The sequence below is a fragment of the Dendronephthya gigantea genome, unplaced genomic scaffold (assembly GCF_004324835.1).
Source record: "Dendronephthya gigantea isolate DGI-Jeju-01 unplaced genomic scaffold, DenGig_1.0 000010F, whole genome shotgun sequence".
Taxonomy (NCBI): domain Eukaryota; kingdom Metazoa; phylum Cnidaria; class Anthozoa; order Malacalcyonacea; family Nephtheidae; genus Dendronephthya; species Dendronephthya gigantea.
Genome location: NW_021163020.1, coordinates 708,898 through 726,726, shown reverse-complemented (window position 1 = coordinate 726,726; position 17,829 = coordinate 708,898). Strand labels below are relative to the sequence as shown.

The 17,829-nt window shown below is 41.3% G+C and overlaps 2 protein-coding genes across 2 annotated transcripts in view; both read left to right on the top strand.

Annotated features, from left to right (window-relative positions):
• LOC114517927 (collagen alpha-6(VI) chain-like) lies at positions 1–3,052 on the top strand (the record flags this gene model as incomplete). The annotated part of the gene is made up of 7 exons (XM_028537780.1): positions 1–103; positions 173–388; positions 489–1,055; positions 1,172–1,387; positions 1,614–1,820; positions 1,904–2,473; positions 2,586–3,052. Coding segments are annotated over exons 2-7 (2,088 nt in total), but the record flags the coding sequence as incomplete, so codon positions are not given.
• Positions 3,053–3,073: 21 nt separating this feature from the next.
• LOC114517926 overlaps positions 3,074–17,829 on the top strand; it is an 85,412-nt gene continuing 70,656 nt past the window's right edge. Inside the window, exons 1-29 of the mRNA XM_028537779.1 lie at positions 3,074–3,145; positions 3,228–3,767; positions 3,858–4,073; positions 4,354–4,920; positions 4,993–5,538; positions 5,618–5,827; positions 6,032–6,604; positions 6,678–7,217; positions 7,380–7,595; positions 7,723–8,295; positions 8,426–9,184; positions 9,277–9,614; positions 9,736–9,970; positions 10,089–10,622; positions 10,732–10,947; positions 11,071–11,643; positions 11,783–12,331; positions 12,429–12,641; positions 12,769–13,332; positions 13,425–14,015; positions 14,134–14,343; positions 14,443–15,033; positions 15,160–15,705; positions 15,796–16,008; positions 16,095–16,360; positions 16,466–16,775; positions 16,887–17,134; positions 17,237–17,528; positions 17,592–17,819. Coding sequence (XP_028393580.1) covers positions 3,440–3,767; positions 3,858–4,073; positions 4,354–4,920; positions 4,993–5,538; positions 5,618–5,827; positions 6,032–6,604; positions 6,678–7,217; positions 7,380–7,595; positions 7,723–8,295; positions 8,426–9,184; positions 9,277–9,614; positions 9,736–9,970; positions 10,089–10,622; positions 10,732–10,947; positions 11,071–11,643; positions 11,783–12,331; positions 12,429–12,641; positions 12,769–13,332; positions 13,425–14,015; positions 14,134–14,343; positions 14,443–15,033; positions 15,160–15,705; positions 15,796–16,008; positions 16,095–16,360; positions 16,466–16,775; positions 16,887–17,134; positions 17,237–17,528; positions 17,592–17,819 — 11,245 coding nt within the window. The 5' untranslated portion in view covers positions 3,074–3,145; positions 3,228–3,439. The remainder of the gene's footprint in view (positions 3,146–3,227; positions 3,768–3,857; positions 4,074–4,353; positions 4,921–4,992; positions 5,539–5,617; positions 5,828–6,031; positions 6,605–6,677; positions 7,218–7,379; positions 7,596–7,722; positions 8,296–8,425; positions 9,185–9,276; positions 9,615–9,735; positions 9,971–10,088; positions 10,623–10,731; positions 10,948–11,070; positions 11,644–11,782; positions 12,332–12,428; positions 12,642–12,768; positions 13,333–13,424; positions 14,016–14,133; positions 14,344–14,442; positions 15,034–15,159; positions 15,706–15,795; positions 16,009–16,094; positions 16,361–16,465; positions 16,776–16,886; positions 17,135–17,236; positions 17,529–17,591; positions 17,820–17,829) is intronic.

Below are 17,829 nucleotides of genomic sequence, written 5' to 3'. Positions count from 1 at the left end.
AGTACTGGCCATGTTATTTCGGCAAAATGTGGAGGATGGTGTGGTCATTGTGGACCTGAAGGTGATCTCCAGTTAACGCAAGATGAGTGTCTAAGACAGGAAGGTAAAAACGAAATGAGAGTGATTCTAGCTGGCTTCAGACAACTAATACCGATAATATATTTATTTTCAGATCCTTGCAAAGCAACTCGTTGTCCTTATTATTCAATCTGTTTACCACATCCTGGCTCTGAGCTGGGATACAAGTGTGTTTGTCCAAGCGCTTGTTCTCAAGCGATTTCGCAAGTTTGCGGGAGTGATGGTCGAACCTATGATAATGAATGCTTGATGCAACAAACAGCTTGCTCTAGTAAAACTATGATCACACTGGTTAAGCTCGGAACTTGTGGTATGTCCTTGGAAATAAAACAAGATTTGCTGCCTTTCTTAACAAAGGAGATATTGACCAGTGTTCGACTGATTTTTCTGTTCTGATATATTTTATTTAGTCAGTGGTCATTCTGTTGACATGGTTTATTTGACGGATTTCAGTGGAGAACAAAGACAAGCAATGCTGACAAAAACATACACTTTCTTTCAAAACTTATTGAACTTTTTTGACTTTTCCTCGTCCCGAAGTCGACTGGGGGTTGTGAAGTACAGCTCCAGCCATTCCTGGGTAAGAATGTTTACCAATGGTCAAGATCTCGCAAGCTTACGATCTTTTATTCAAAATACACCAAACAATCCATATCGCAAGCCGTTGGAAACAATCTTATCAGAGTTACACGGAAATTTTACGACAATGCTAAGCAACGGGTATCCACGCTCAGCCATACCAAAAGTATTGATCGTTGCCAGCGATGGACGATCAATCGTGGATCGCCAACAGTTTGAACAAGCAGCAAAAGCCTTAAAAGATCTTGGGGTGATGATTGTGATATTTGGTGTTGGGGGTAGAAGTTATTTTGATAAGATGAGTCCGGCTGCTTCAAGTGATAGGTACAGATTCTGGGCAAGGTACGAAATACAAGTCCCATTGGAGACAGCAAATGTTGCAAACGCTATTATCTTAGGTGAGTGTAATTCAATAATTACTTAGATATTGTATCAAGCATGTATTTCGTCTGTGGCTGAACAAACTGAGAAGTGAGAACCTTTTTGCCATGTAATAATTTGTCGCCATTTATAGGTTTACAGAGCTGTCAATGGATGAGATGTCAGTATCACAGTTATTGTATTCAACATCGTATTGGGCGAGCCGAGTGTGTTTGTCCACTGGCAGGTGACCACGTCGATCCTGTGTGTGGAAGCAATGGTAAAACATACATCAATAATGAAGTTCTTATTCAAGACTCGTGTCGTAGAAAGACGTTTATTACGTCACAACGAGGAGCTTGTGTTGTAGGTAAGAATATATTAGTTTTCCGGAGGAACTTCGTGCAAACATCATCCAGTCTAACCATGAATTGCGCGCAATTCTATCATAACCAGCACACAATTTTAACACGACCTTATCCCCACCTTCGCCCTTTGTCGTGCGTAACGTAAATCAACCCAAAGCTCGCTGGAATTTGCTTGTGTTTTAATTTACTTTATTGCTCAAAAAGAATTACATTTCTTCTTTATTTTAGGCGCTTGCAGAAGTTTCACTTGCAACCACTATTCATTCTGTGAACTAAACAGCGTACGTGTTCCGAAATGCGTGTGCCCGACCTCGTGCAGTTCACGACTAGAGCTTGTCTGCGGCAGTAATGGACAAGTTTATGAGAATGAATGCGCGTTACGAAGATGGTCATGTCAGAATCAGCTTTACGTCACCGTCGCTTATACAGGACCTTGTAAGTAATGTCCTAGTTTGATATTTTTGTTTCGCGTGTCACAAAATGAATTTCTTCCACTTTTTGTTGTTGAATCTTTACAGGTAAATCGGGTCCAATCGACGTTGTTTTTGCTATTGACGGCTCCAGTAAAACAGATCCAAGTCGTTTCGTACAAATGAAGAACTTCCTAAGAAGCATCGTCTCTTATTTGCCTTTATCAAGATCGGAAGTCAATGTCGGCGTCGTGGAATACAGCGATAAACAGTACGAAGAGATTAAACTAAATGAATACTACAACATGGAGTCTCTACGCGAGGCAATACGATTAATAAAACCTAGCGAAGGTGCCACCTCAAGAATAGGAGAAGTCATCAAATTCGTGCGAGAACAGATTTTCCTTCGAGATGAATCAAGTCGTAGCGGTGTTAGGAAAGTTTTAGTCATTTTGACAGACGGTAATGAGTATACTGAAGACAACCCACAATCTGAAGCAGATTTGATAATGAAATCTGGCGTGAGAGTACTTGGTGTAGCTGTTGGTAACCAACCAAATTTAAAGAGTTTCAGTAGAGTTATTAGTCCAACTGAAAATCTCTATGCAGTCAATCAAGCTGGTAGTTTGGGTCGGCTCGTTCCCTCTGTTGCAAGAGATATTTTGAGAATTACCAAAGGTGAATGTCATGATCACGAAGCATTATATATTTTACTCAGCTGCATGTATACCTCACGTATGATAATCGGTCGCAACCAAGTCGACTCTAATTTTACTGAATTTCGTTTCAGCTGCGTCGGGTTCTCTTCTGGATATTGCGTTTATTGTTGATGGTTCCGGTGACAGCAGTCCTCAATTTGAAGACATCAAATACCTCGTGAAAACATTTGTGTCTACACTGGACGTCGGCAGTGACAAAGATCATGTTGGTATTGTTGAATACGGAAATACAGCAAGAATAGTTCTACCTTTTGATTGGCTGAATAATGTCCAGTCAATCAATCAGTTTATTGACGGTATCCGATATAGCGGTGGCTCGCCGAGACTCGACCGAGCTCTTGCAAAGACCAGAGAATTATTCAAGATTGAGAGAGGGTATCGTCCTGGAGTAAGTAAGGTTGCAGTGTTGGTGGCGAATAGCCAGTTTGATGGCCAAGACACTGCTTTACAGCAGGCAGTGCAGGAACTAAGAAGAGATGGTATAAGGTTGTATGTTATTGGTTCCAACAAGCCAGATGAGAATCGCTTACAAACACAGCTCCCAGAAATGATATCAGAAGGATTACGAGGTTCCTGGATGCAGGGGATACAGTAAAGGAGGTTGTAAAGTACATAGCAGATCAGGACAAAGGTGTGAGATTGAAGATATTTTAGTAAAGGAATCATCTTAGCTTATTTTCTTCTATATTCTTAATAACGTTGTTATCTTTTAGCCAACACTCCTGTTTACGATATCGTCTTCGCTCTGGGTGCAACTGGCCAGTCTCGATCCACCATATTTGATCTGCAGAAAAGCTTCGTAGAAAATGTTATTAACTTCCCTTCAAATGCTGACCGCAATTACGGTCTCATCCTGTATGGTCCCTCTAGCAGCATTATAAGACGCCTTGAACAACCGAAAGATGATCAAGCATTTCTACAAACAATGAACAGGCTTACATTGCCAAACTCTGAAATTACGGACATGATGTCTGTTCTAAATTTGGCTCCAGACCTCTTTCGATCCAGGTCTTCTGATTCCAACAAGATCTTGGTGTTGTTCACGAACAGTCCGTTGCCACAGGACGTCAGTGCCTTAGCAACAGCAGCACGCGGCTTAAATCGTCGTAATATTAAAGTGGTGGTGGTCAATATCGGGTTGCGAACCGATCATTCAAACTGGTTACCAGATCCTACCTTTGTTATCAATGCAAATCCGAGAAATTCCGATCAAAGAAGTACAACTCATAGAATTGGAAGTATCGTTTACAGAGGTAATAAAATTATTTGACACGGTAAGGTAAAGCACGCATTCCTATTTATATTCTTCATTTGAACCTGCCATTTCATCTTTAATTATTCAGCGCCATGTTATGCGTCCACGTGTCGTTATTTTGCTACATGTATCCCTCATCCTGATAGTTCAATTACCTGCGAATGCCCGACATCTTGCCCGCACATACCTGACGTTGGACAGGTCTGTGGTAGCAATGGACGGACGTACGAAAATCACTGCGCTTTAAGAATCGATGTTTGCCGCAAACAGATTGATGTAACCGTGAAGAATACTGGACGTTGTGGTAAGGGCATGCGCTGTGAAAAGATTTAGACAGAATAGCACAACCTGGAAATGATATTAATATTTTCGCGTTGACATCATCGTCTCTCTGGATCATTCATCTTGCCAGAGTAATATATACTATCCAAAACGTCTCCGTAGAATAATCCGTCTTACATTTAAGAACAAATCATTTCAATTCCCATTTGAATTCATTCCATACAGACCGATAATTCGGCAAGATCGTTCATAGTACTTTACAATGTTTCTTTCTTACCGCTTTCTGTTTATTTTGTATATAGTGATTCAAACTCCAGTGGACATTGGTTTTCTTCTCGATGGCTCTGGTAGTGTGGGCAAACAAGGTTTCCGTCGCGTCTTAAACTTCGTCAACCAAGTCGTGTCGGCCTTCAACATTTCTCGTGATACTGCCCAAGTTGGCGTAACTGAATTCAGCAATAGTCCTGTCATTCAAATCCAACTAAACGATTTTCAGAACTCCAAGTTGCTTCAAGACAGAATTACCAACATCGAGGACTCTGGTGGACGGACAAGAACTGATACCGCCCTGAGGATTATGTCTCAGGAATTCTTCAGCCATGACAAAGGATCCCGAGCAGGGGTACCAAAGGTCCTTGTTGTTGTAACTGACGGAAAGTCGACAGGAAGTGAGCCGCTCTCTGAGGCTGTTAAAGGATTGCGTCGAAAGGGTGTGATTGTATATTCAGTCGGTATAGGAAAGCACATTAACATGGAAGAACTGAAGGATATCAGTAGAACGGAAGAAGATGTTTTTAGGTCGAAAGATTTTGACTCGACTGGCTTGCTTGCTCCTGTATTGGTTGAAAAGATTGCCAGTGATCTTACAGGTGGGTTAATAGTTCCTTGCTTTTCGCTTGTATACATCAGTTGTCTCTGAAACATTATTTCTTTTTGTACAGATCTTTCAACATCTAACATGGACGTAATATTCGCCATGGGAGCTTACGGATCTACAGCAAACATTGCGTTCAACCAAGAAAAAGCTATCATGAGCGCCATAGTTGATAAGCAAGGTTCTTCAAAAGTGAAATATGGTCTCATACAGTATGGTATCGACTCAGCTGAAACACTGAAACGTTTATCACAGTTCACGAGTAATTTGGACTTCAAAAGATTTGTTGCGGCTAGTGAACTCAAAACTCGTGGTAGGGCATTAATATCGGCTATGGATAAAGCTAGTGAGGAGTTCTTATTAAGCAGTGCAAGACGGAAGGTTCTGGTCGTGTTTGCGAATAGTTTGCCGTTTGCGTCCTTCAATGATTTGGTGACTGCATCAAGATACCTTCGCTCTCAAGGTGTCAAAGTTTTGGTGGTCTACTCAGGAAACAGTGGAGATCGTACGAGATTGCAACAGATTGTGTCGAATACTAACGATGTATTTCCTTGGAGCTTTGGGACAAGTAGTAGTCTCACTGGAAGCAAGATAGCACTGCAGTTGTTCAAAGGTGAGCTCACAGCTTATTGTCTTGCCTATTATCGCACTAATTTTGCACTGATGATTAATTTCTCGTACTTTACTTGCAGATCCTTGTCATTCAGTCAAATGTCAGTTCAACGCAGTATGTGTTAATCAGCCTGACGACACTGTACTGTGTGAATGTATGGAGAAAGCGATAATGGAATACGCTCCAGTCTGCGCTAGCAATGGTCAAACTTATACGGACCTTGCCTCTCTTCAATTTGCCTCGTGTCGACTTCGCAGACAACTCACAGTGAAACACGATAAAGCTTGCGGTAAGTGGAATGACTGGACAATTCGTCTGATTTAGTAAGCTCCATTTCAGAACGAAATAATCTGTCCGATTCTTCCTTTAATTAGTCTCGTTTGCCGCGATTCCTGCTTTATAGCATGGTTAGACCATCCTCAGCATGGATCATGATCTGCTCAATCAGATGTATAAAAACGAACAGCAGAATCTCACATATTTCTCCTTTCAGAAACAAGACCAATCTTCGATCTTCTCTTTATTCTTGATGGATCATCAAGCCCTGCACAACAACAATTCAAAGCCTACAAGATGTTTATCAAATCCATCATCGATTCTTTGGACATTGATGAAACTTCAACCCGTGTCAGCCTTGTCGAGTATAGCGACAGAGCAACTCTAATATTCCCATTAAATAGATACTATGATCAAGGTGAACTTAAAGATGCCGTTGATAACGTTCAGGCGTCAGGTGGTGAAGGAGCCGTCACCGACCAAGCTCTACAACTCGCAGTTGACCAAGTATTTACCCGCAGCGGTGGAGATCGGCCTGCAGTCCCAAATGCAGTCATTTTGGTCACCGATAGCAAGTCGACTGGAGATGTTTCTCTATCAGAAAGAGCCAAACGGTTAAGGGAAACTGGAACAGATATCTATGTTGTGTCAGTTGGATCGGCTACAGACAATCAAGAGCTTCAAAATATGACCATGGGCGCAAATAGATTCTACGTCGTCAAAAATGTTTACGAACTGATTCGGCTGCCAACACGTTTGGTGAGGAATATTATTGGAAATGCTCAGCGAGGTAAGTGCGAACAGATCTTTCCACTTACTTGAACTTCACAAAAATTATGTAATCGCATCGTCTTTTACCACAGGTCCTTTAGAAAAAGATGTCGACATTGTGTTTGCTCTTGGTGCAAACAATCCTAATGGTGCGCGCGTATTTGAACAAGAGAAAACACTGACCAATTATCTGATCAGTCAACAAAAAGCCATCCCATCCAGATATGGTGTTATCACATATTCTAATATCTCCACCATACGGATTCCGATTCAAACGTCTTCCGATATTTTCAAACTTCAAGATCAAATCCGAAACCTGAAATGGCCAGGAGTTGGTTCAGGTGTTGATACAGCTTTACGCCAAGCAAACGCCGTATTCAAGAACTCCAGACCCGCTTCCCGTAAAGTACTTGTGATTTTCATGAGCGGTATGGCTTCCGCTCCATCGTTAACACTTCGTGAAGCGGTAAGGCCTTTACTAAATCAAGGAGTGCGGGTGGTGCTGGTTGGTTTTGGTGATCAGCTGGACGACGGTCAACTACGAGGAATATCCGAAAATACGAAGAATGTAATTAAACCAAGTGGTGATCAAAATGATGATAGTTACAAGATTTCAACAGCTGTGTTTAAAGGTAGGATGTCTGGACACAAATGGAGACAAGAACATAACATATACCTGTGTCGGATTGTTCATTTTCTTCGACAATATCCAATCCATTCATCAATTTCTACCTCTTCATTTTGTAAAATATCCAACTGCCTGCTTTAACTCTTTCTATAATATGTTTCTGTAGATCCATGTTCTGTAGTAAATTGTCTCTACGAAGCTGTCTGTAGAGTGAACACTGATGATTTGGTATCTTGTGAATGCCCCGATGTCCACCATTGTCCATCAACCAAGAGCACGATCTGTGCAAGCGATGGAAAGTCGTACATCAACGAATGTTATCTAAAAGCAGAAATCTGTCGAACCCAGAAGGTCTTGAAGGTTGTCAATGGCGGACGGTGCGGTAAGTTAGACATAACAGAAATTATGACTGATAGCACTATTGTTCATGGTTATACCAATGGCTGCTCTCGCAGCTTCCATTCCTCACCTATCACAAAGTTTTAACTCGCAATTCCCACTCTCCGCAGGTCTAGTGCAACCATTAGATCTCGCATTTGCGTTCGATGGATCAGACAGCTTGACGGAAGAAGAGTTTGAAAGCCTGAAATTGTTTGCAACATCAGTTGTGGAGTCGTACAATATTTCTCCTCTCGAAACACGTGTGGCTGTTTTGGAGTATAGCAACACACCACGAATGATCTCCAAACTCAGTGATGGCACATCTCTCACTCAAGTCGTACAGACCATAAGAAACATTGCCCCATCACGTGGGACAGGCAGTGTCACGAGCGAGGCATTAGACAAAGCCGTGAGAAACGTGTTTGTTCCACAATCCGGGAGCCGAACAGGTGTACCTAAAGCATTAATTCTTATTACCCACAGCAAGTCGTCAAGCTCAGTTCCAGTTTCTCAAGCAGTACAACGTCTGAGAGCGGCTGGTGTTCGTGTTTATGTGGTGGGTATCGGTTTACAGGTTGATATGCAAGAGATGAAGAGTATTGCAGCAGGAGAGAGTACTATTTATCCCGCACGAAGACCAGACGAGGTTCCTGGAATGGCGAACGATGTAGTCAGAAATATTAATCAGGATATCAGAAGAAGTATGTATCTTATTAAACTATCATATCATGGTTGAAATAATCAGGAAGTAATAGAGCTTGATACAAAGATATACCGTGTTTAACACTATACCTTCTTTCTAATTTAATCTTTTCTTTTTAATGTTTGAAGGGAGTGATGAAAGTCAAATGGACATAGCTTTTATCGTTGGTGCCAGTGAACCTGGAGCCAGGCAATTATTTCAATTCCAACTGGATATTGTAAAAGCTTTGATAGATCGTGAGACACCAGTAACAACCCGCTATGGCTTAATTACTTACGGAAGCCGAGTCAACGCGCGAATGTCTTTCGGTGATTTCCAAGAAAAATCCAGAATGAAGCAAGTTATAGATTTGATACGATGGACGAAGAATGGCGTTGCCCTGGACGATGCTCTTGAGAGAGCTCAAAATATTTTCCAGGAATCGTCTCCGTTACATTCTAGAAAACTTCTGGTTGTTTTCATTACGTCACGAACTGGTGTATCCGTTTCGGAGTTGGAAAATAAATCAAGGAAACTTCGTGAAAGCGGCGTCAACATTCTTGTAGTACCAATTGGTAACAATGTTAATGATGGTGAGATATCTGGGATCTCCACGCGACGTGATTACGTGATTCGTGTATCTCCCGCGGGTGGCACGCAGCCTGTAGTTGACAAGACGGAAGAAATTATTGCGACTGATCCATGTAGTGCAGTGGACTGCGATTACTATGGTATATGTATTGCTGATGACCAACAAGCCACCAGCTGTGTCTGCAAAGAGACGTATCCTGATTCATATCAACCAGTCTGCGGCTCTGATCTCAAGACATACAGTAATCTGGAGGCAATGCAAGTTGCCTCTTGTAAATCAAGAGTGAAGATTACCCAAAGATCTGCTGGAAGATGCAGTAAGTAAAGTTTGCAGCACAAATCTTTTCAGGTCCAAATAAATTTCGTTGAAGATAACTTGTTCTGGGATTGATTTTTGCTACTCTTTTAGATTACCGTAAGCTGAGGGTTACTGACTTGGCGTTTGCTCTGGATGGTTCTCGCAAGTTGTCTGTGCAAGAATTCAACCGGTTGAAGTCATTCGTAAAGACCATAATTCAAAATTACGAGATTTCCGAGCATGGAACTCATGTTGCCGTGATAGAATACAGTAAAGATGCCAGAGTCGTGATTTCATTCAAAGATACCACAGATATCGATAGCTTTAAACGAGCCATTGATCGCGTGAGGCCTTCCCAAGATACTCCCGCATCTGTGAATGAAGCTTTGAAGTTGGCACAAGAAGAATTGTTCAGCCCAATCGGCGGAGGACGTCCAGGAATAGCGAAGGTAAGAATAAATTAGAGACAGTATTACATTTCCTTTCTGCGTCTTCACGACGAAGTTACGTCGATGAACAACTCATCAGAAAAAGCAGTTGAGTTTACATTCATTCCGATTCTTATTGAAGGTTCTGGTGGTTTTGACAACGGATGGAGAAGACGACCCACTGACTGGAGAGACCGCACTTCGCTTACGACAAGATGGGGTTAAGGTGTTTGTGGTTGGTCTTGGAAGGGACCTGGATCAGAATACGTTAAGAAACATCTCTGGTAATAGCAATCAAGTCTACATCGTCCCTAATATTCAAGGATTATCAACTGTTATTCATGATGTGATAACTGATATCGCAAATGGCGAGAAAGGTATTTGAAGAGTTGCGTGGTGTATAGCATGGTTGTATGTGCTGTGGTAGGATTTCATCTCATGATGATTTCCATCAACCTTACGATAAAGCAACCTCTCTTTATTATTCATTTATAGACACAGATAGCAAACTGGACATTCTCTTTGGTCTTGGTGCAACAGGAAGAGATGGAAAAGTTATTTTTGATTTCGAAAAACAAATTGTAAAATACATCATTGGCCTACCAAAAGCTGCCAAGACTCGATACTCGCTGATAGATTATCACAACAGTTCAAGAGTATTGGTTAACTTTGATGATTTCAGAGATGAAAACAAGCTGAAGAGCCAAATAGGCCTCATCACCTGGCAAAGAGATGGAAACGATTTTGCAAATTTACTTATCAAGGCTAAAGAAGTTTTCGAAATGACGAAAGAATCCAGGAAGATTTTCATGATCTTCATAAACGATCAATTAAATACTGATCTGAATGTGATAAGGAATTCTGTACGAATGTTGAACTCCCGTGGTGTTAAGGTGATTGTTGTCCGTATTGGGGAAAGAACGAATAATCAAGAAATATCTGCAATAACATCATCGGCGGTCGTAAGTGCTCCGACATTGGATGACGTAGCAAGAATCGGGGATTTGGCTGGGACGGCGACACTAAAAGGTATCGATTTTATGATCGATTTTACCTTGGTTGAAAAGGACTATAATTATTGATTTAAATTATGAAGAGTCTTGTGGAAGTTGACTTAATCATTTATGAACTTTTTTAGATCCATGTGCTGCAGTGAAGTGTGCTCATCATGGTCGTTGCGTCGCTGAAGCAGATGATTCGTACAAGTGTGAATGTCAGGACACAAACTCCTGTCAACAAGATCAACATCCTGTTTGTGCCACAAATGGAAAGACGTACATCAATGAATGCTTCATGAAAGTCTTCTCGTGTATAAACAAAGTTACAGTTAATGTTAATCATCAAGGAGTTTGTGGTGAGATGATTTTATATAATGAATTATTTTAATTAAAAGCTAAAGGCATTTCTAGCTAGATCCTGCCCAGTTTATGGGACAACCATGCCTTCCATGCAAGTAACCTGATGAATGTCTTTTTAGAGTCAAAAAATGTCGCGGATATTGCTTTTGTGGTAGAAGGATCGAAAAATATCAGTCCAAAACAATTCGATGAGTTTAAGAAGTTTATAAAATCCGCAGTTGGTAAATTCCGAATCTCTGAATCAGCGAACCGTGTGGCAGTTGTTGAATATAGTGATGTTCCTACGATTGCAATCTCGTTAGCTGATAACACGAATTCTGACCGCCTGAAGAAAGCAGTTGATCGGATACAACCCTCACGCGGGGAAAATGTTGCAACAGACAAGGCACTGAGATTTGTAGGAACTGACGTGTATACTTCAGAGCGAGGATCTAGAGTTGGGGTACAAAAGATTGTTGTAGTTCTCACGGGCAGCAAGTCCACAGGGAGTGAGGCATTGAAGATTGCTGCTCAGCCACTGGTGGATCGCGGTGCAAAGGTTTATGTTATTCATGTTGGAAAGAGTGAAAATCCTGAATTGAAAAATGTCACCACCGAGGGTGAAAGTGGAGTTGTAACTGTTCCAGATAGAGATCCACTCACAACACTTGGTGGGAATATTGCAACAAGGATAGCCTCTGATGTTGAGAAAGGTAAAAGAAGCGTCTTCTCCTTTTTCAGTAGACAGGAAAGGATTGAGATTGAAGTTAAGCAGTTCAGGTTTTCTCATACTGTTAGGTTTTTAGTCCGACCAGAATTGTTTTATGACAGGTTTATCTCTTTTGTCGTTAGGTAACAGAGAGAATCTATTGGACATGGTATTTGTGATTGGTTCCAGTGGAGCCAATGCTCGCAGCGTATTTTCGCAGCAAAGAGAACTCGTGAAATCTTTGATTGACAAAGCTAAGCATATGAACGCAGCATTTGGAGTTGTACAGTACGGCAATACCGGTCAAAGGTCCATTGGTATCAATCCAAAATCCTCCAGAGAAGACCTTTGGCAGTCTATTGACAACCTTCAACCATTAGGCGAAGGAACTCGTCCTGATGAGGGTCTAAAGCAAGCAATTGCCATGTTTAATGAAGAAGGAAGAGCAGGTGCTCGTCGTGTGTTAATATTATCCGGAAATAGTCCAATGGCGGTCAACAATGCTGAACTTACAAGAATTGCCCAGTCTTTGGCCAGAGAGAATATTGAGGTATTCATGGTGGGATATGGGTCACAAGTTGACCAAGAACAAGTGAATTTGATTGTCCCAAATGCAGGCAACGTGCATACCGTGCAGCCCGGAGAAACGGTCGAAAATACAGCTGACACCGTTGGCGAAAAACCTCTCACAGGTTTGTGTTTTTTTTGAGGACTAAGAGAACTGATAGCTATTTTTATGCGTGTTTCTCACGAGTGTTTCATGCTTTATCAAAACCTTTTTCATCCCAGATCCATGTGCTAATACAAGATGTGAATATGGCTCTAAGTGTCGTGTCTCAGGGGATCGTTCTGTCTCCTGTGTATGTCCATCTTGTCCGACGCCTTCTGAAGATGATGTGGTATGTGGTGATGATGGTGTTTCGTATGCTGATATTTGTACAATGAAGGCACGCTCATGCACAGATAAGAAGAAGATAAAGATGGCATACACTGGACCGTGCGGTAAGTCTAATATGAAAGGTAGAAATGAAAATATTCAGTTGTCATTTCACAACAATTACCATTACAAACGTGGACGTTTACACGTTAACCACAGCCTTTATATTTACTTGTTCAATTTTATTCACAGCACCTTTCGAGCTGGTTTTCGCTCTGGATGGTTCCGACAGCTTAACAAGATTGGAGTTGAACACTGCTATGATGTTTATTAAATCTATCGTCGAATCTCTGCCAATTTCAAGCCGCGAAGTTCAAGGTGGAATGATAGAATATAGCGATAAACCTAAACTTGAAATTACTCTGAATGAAAGAAACAACAAACCTTCATTAACGTACAGTGTTTTACGCGTCAACCCTTCTCGTGGCAGTAAAGCCTCGATACCTGAGATGATTGGGCTTGCTACACAACAAGCATTCAGTCAGGAGTCCGGTGCTAGGCCAGGAGTACCAAAATACCTTCTTATCATAACCGATGATGACGTCTCTTCAACTAAAGAACTTCAAGATGCCGTGAGGGAGGCTGAGAAAGCTGGTGTACATATTTACATTGTTGATATCGGAGATAAAATTAACATTGAAGGATTGAAGCTGCTTGTCCCAGTCGCTAAGAATAGATACGCTGTGGATGACGTACCTTCTCTGAACGGTATTGTCAAGGATCTTGTGAAAAACATCCTGAAAGACGTAGCTGAACGTAAGTACCCTTTCAATGATCATACTCTCTCTGTTTGTGTCCGCATGTGCGCCAATTCATTGAATTCAACCATGCTTCTTTCTATAACACAGGTAAACGACCCCTTGAGATTGTATTTACCATGGGATCCTCCAATCCAAATGGACAAACTATTTTCAACTGGCAAAAAAATGTCGTCAAAGAAACCGTCAAACGTTATACTCCAGCATCCACTTCTGTTCCACCCAGTTCCTCTGGTGTGAGACCTTTCCAGAGTATTGTCTATGGTATTGCACTTTACGGAGCCGAGACTGTTCCTTTTGTTAACATTAGAGAAATACCAGATGCGAGGAGCTTTTCAACGTTTGTAGATAACTTAAGATGGCCAGGAGATGATACATCATTTGAAGAGGGTTTACAGCAAGCGGAGGAACTATTTGAAAATTCCCCTAACAAAAATCCACGCAGGGTATTGGTGTTGTTTGCGAACGACAGAGCAGAGGTTGAACCATCCAGACTAAAGGCATTAGCTGAACGATTAATGGTGAAAGGAATAGAACTTCGTGTTATCTCTGTTGGTGGTCGTGTTGATGATGGCCAGATAAACGTCTTGACTGGTGGTTCAAGAGATGTTGTTGTTGAGACCTCACATACCGAAGAACCGACGGATGTCGCCGAACGTGTTCGTAGCATAGCAGATAAAGGTAAGTTAATGGGGAAACGTATGTCAGAAATAGAAAAAAAACAAGACCCTTGCTCTGGTATCAGGGATATCATTTGAGGAGGTTATAATAATAATCATTTCAATTCTTGTTCATTTAGATCTCTGTGAGGCGAAGGAGTGCAGATATAACGGTCTATGCCAAGTTGTATCTGGAAACAGCACAACTTGTGTCTGCCAACAAGAACGATCTACGGTATTTGAACCAGTATGTGGAACTGATGGACGTACTTATAGCAATGAAGATGAAATGAAGTTTGTCAATTGTCATAACATGAAAACCACTGAGATTAAACATCATGGAGCTTGTGGTAAGTATGATGTTTGGGCGTGGATTGTTTTGAGACCATTGTACTGATCCTAAACACAACAAAGGAAAAACTATTTTTTATCTTTATCTTCCTTTCCAGTATCATCTCCGTATCCACAACCCAAGAACCCCCTTGACCTTGCATTTGTCCTGGATGGTTCAGACAGTCTGACCAGAGAACAATTTGAAAGCATAAAGAAACTCGTGTCTGATACTTTGAATCGTTACACCATATCACCAAAGGAAACACAAGTCGCCGTCGTAGAATACAGTGATACGCCAACTATCGTCGTGTCTTTGAATGATTTTAAAGATCGGGATACTTTACAAGAAGCTATAGATGCCATTCGACTTTCTCGCGGTGGGGATACTGCTACAGATGACGCATTGAAGTTAGCTGCTGATCAAGTCTTCTCGCCAGAACGTGGATCACGTCCTGGTTTTCCGAAAGCTCTAATCTTGATTACCGATGGTAAATCGACCGGTCTCGAAACGCTCCGTGAAGCAGCGGAACCGCTACGAAAGAAAGGCGTTCCTGTCTACGTCGTAACCATCGGAGACGGTTATGATGATAACGAAATACAGGAACTCGTACCAAGTTCTGATCACGTGGTTTCTGTTAATCGTCCAGAAGAGGTGGAAGATCTCGCGCCAAAAATTACCGACACTATTGACAGAAATATCGAAAAGAGTATGTACAACATGTTATTGAAATAGTGCAGTTTCGCAGAGAATTTCTAAGAATCTTAAGATAATTCTAAATCATAAAGGATTTCTAAGTTGTCTGGTTATTTAGACTGTTTTTGTTTCTTTTTAGGAAAGTCGTCTCACGTTGTTGACATGATCTTCGTGATGGGTTCCTCCGATCCAAATGGCCGTCTTATCTTTGCGAAACAGAAAGAAATATCGAAATCCATTGTGAATCTTCCTAATACTGCTGATCAACGTTACGGTGTTGTACAATATGACAATTATCCGTCAGTACCAGTTCGCTTGGGTTACATTCGAGACAAGGACGCCTTGGAAGGAGCTATAGATAGTATCACGTGGAGACGAAATGGAACGGCATTCCTGCATGCAATACGAAAAGCTGCTGATCAATTTAAGAAGGAAGGGCGTCTGGGTGCAGATTCTGTTCTAGTGTTGTTTAGCGACGGTAAACAAAAGGCAACGAACCAAGAATTATCAGAGATTGGTGCAATGTTACGTAAGCAAGGAATTATGATCAAAATTGTGACCACTGGAGAAGAAACGGATACCTTGAGACCCCTAGCGCCCGGAAGCAACAGTATTGTGACTGTCAATACAACAGATCCTATTTCGGGTGTCGTAATTGGTAAGATTACTGGAGATATACTATCAGGTATGGCGATGATTATTATTATCTTGTACACCCATTATATATCTGATGCTGTTTAAATTTTATTCTACTCGTTTTGTATTTATCCTTTAGATGTCTGTGCGAGCACAAACTGTGAATTCGGCGCAAGGTGTATGAAGCAACCTGACGGTAGTGGCAAATGTGATTGCATTGAATCATGTTTCCAAGACCGCTATCAACCAGTGTGTGGATCAGATGGTAAAACATACAGTAATGAATGTGAAATGAATTTGAAAACATGTCGAGAGAAACTGGAAGTGACTATTAAACATTCTGGCCAATGCAGTAAGTGAAACATCGAAGTGTTAAGAAAAATTGTGTTAAGAATTAAGAAACATTACTAATTTAGGACCATCCTCTTTCCATCATAGTCCCAACGGTCGGCACAAACTTGGTGATCGCTTTGGATGGCTCACGGGATGTCAATGCAAAAGACTTTGCAAAGATGAAAGAGTCTGTAAAAGATATAGTCAACTCACTTGTGGTATCTCCCAAAGATAGTCGTGTCGGTGTGATGGAGTATAGTGATCTAGTGAACATTGTTTTCCCTCTTAAAAAATATGAAAACAACAAAGAAGTCGTGAATGCGATCGATGATATTCAACCCTCACTTGGAAATGGCCGAGTATTAGATGAGGTATAGCGGTAGTTTACTTACCACTTGAGTACGCAGCTTGGAAACGTGCCATTATAAATGAATCATTCACCCTATGAATGTTTAATTGTTGTGTTTCCTTTGTAGGTACTAAAGTCAGGGGCGATGGAAATGTTTACAGTGAAGAATGGTGCTCGTCCTGGACAACCAAACGTATTTATTCTGTTCACAAATGGAAAATCTACTGGCGTCCAACCACTACATCCAGCCGTAAAACAGCTGCAAGAACTAGGTGTGACGACCTACGTCATTGGTACTAGTGATGAGGTCGACCGTGATGAATTGACTGCTGTTGCTCCTGGAAACGACGATGGCGTATTTGTAGTTAATGACGCTAGTGGTATTTTCAGAGTGGTTCCAAAGGTTATCATAGAAATGTTGAATCGTGATCGAAAAGGTGGGGCCAAGTCATTCCTGGATTTTACCATTCTTGTGTTTCACCATTCACGATTCTTCTTCACCACTCACCATTCAAAATCTTTTAAATCTTTTTTCACTCTGCTTGTAGCTAATAATTCTATTGATGTCGTCTTCGCCTTCGGTGCGTCCGGACCCACAGGACAATCTCTTTTAACGCTGCAAAAAGAAATCGCTGAGAACATGATGAAGCAATTGGAACTACTGGATGTGAAGTACGGAGTCCTTGAGTATGACCAGGATGCCAGGGTGTTGTCAGAACTTGGTATAGATTCAACGCAAGTTAAAGATGTGCTAGAAAGAATGTCATGGAGAGGCGATGCAACCGGGTTGTCAAATGTAAGGTTTATCTAACTGATAGCAGTGTAAAGTGACGTCTTTCTTGTAATATCTCTTAAGTTTAAGCAACCAGAAATGACCGTATTTCTGTGCTATTATTAGGTTCTCAAAGAAGCCTTCGTCAGTTTTGATGAAGGATCACGTGAGGGTGTTCGCAAACGACTGATCCTCTTTGTTACAACCAAATCAAACTCACAACCACAAGATATTCAAGATGCTGTTAAGAGCCTGACTGATGCTGGTGTTGACGTCACTGTAGTTGCTATTGGTAACAATGTTATAAACGCCATACCAGAATTAGAAACTGTGACGCACAGGGATAAGATTCTGGTTGTTGATCCAAGTGACTCACCCGAGAAGTCTGTTCCAAGTATAACCGAAAAAATCATAAAAGGTAACAATAGATTGACATGATGTTGCTTAAGGACATTTTATTAAAGGATAATCCTTTCTCTAGATCCTTGTAACACTCTCAAGTGCTCGTTCTACTCAAGCTGTGTTCTTACATCCGCTGACACTGCCACATGCCGCTGTTCCTCTCCATCATCTTCCACCACGCCAAACCTCAATGATCGTTACACTCTGTGTGGTAGCGATGGAAAACTGTATGTGAACAAAGAGGAAATGCAGTACGAATCATGTCGGAAACAAAAACAAATCACAGTGCAAGAATTTAAGAATTGTGGTAAATATTA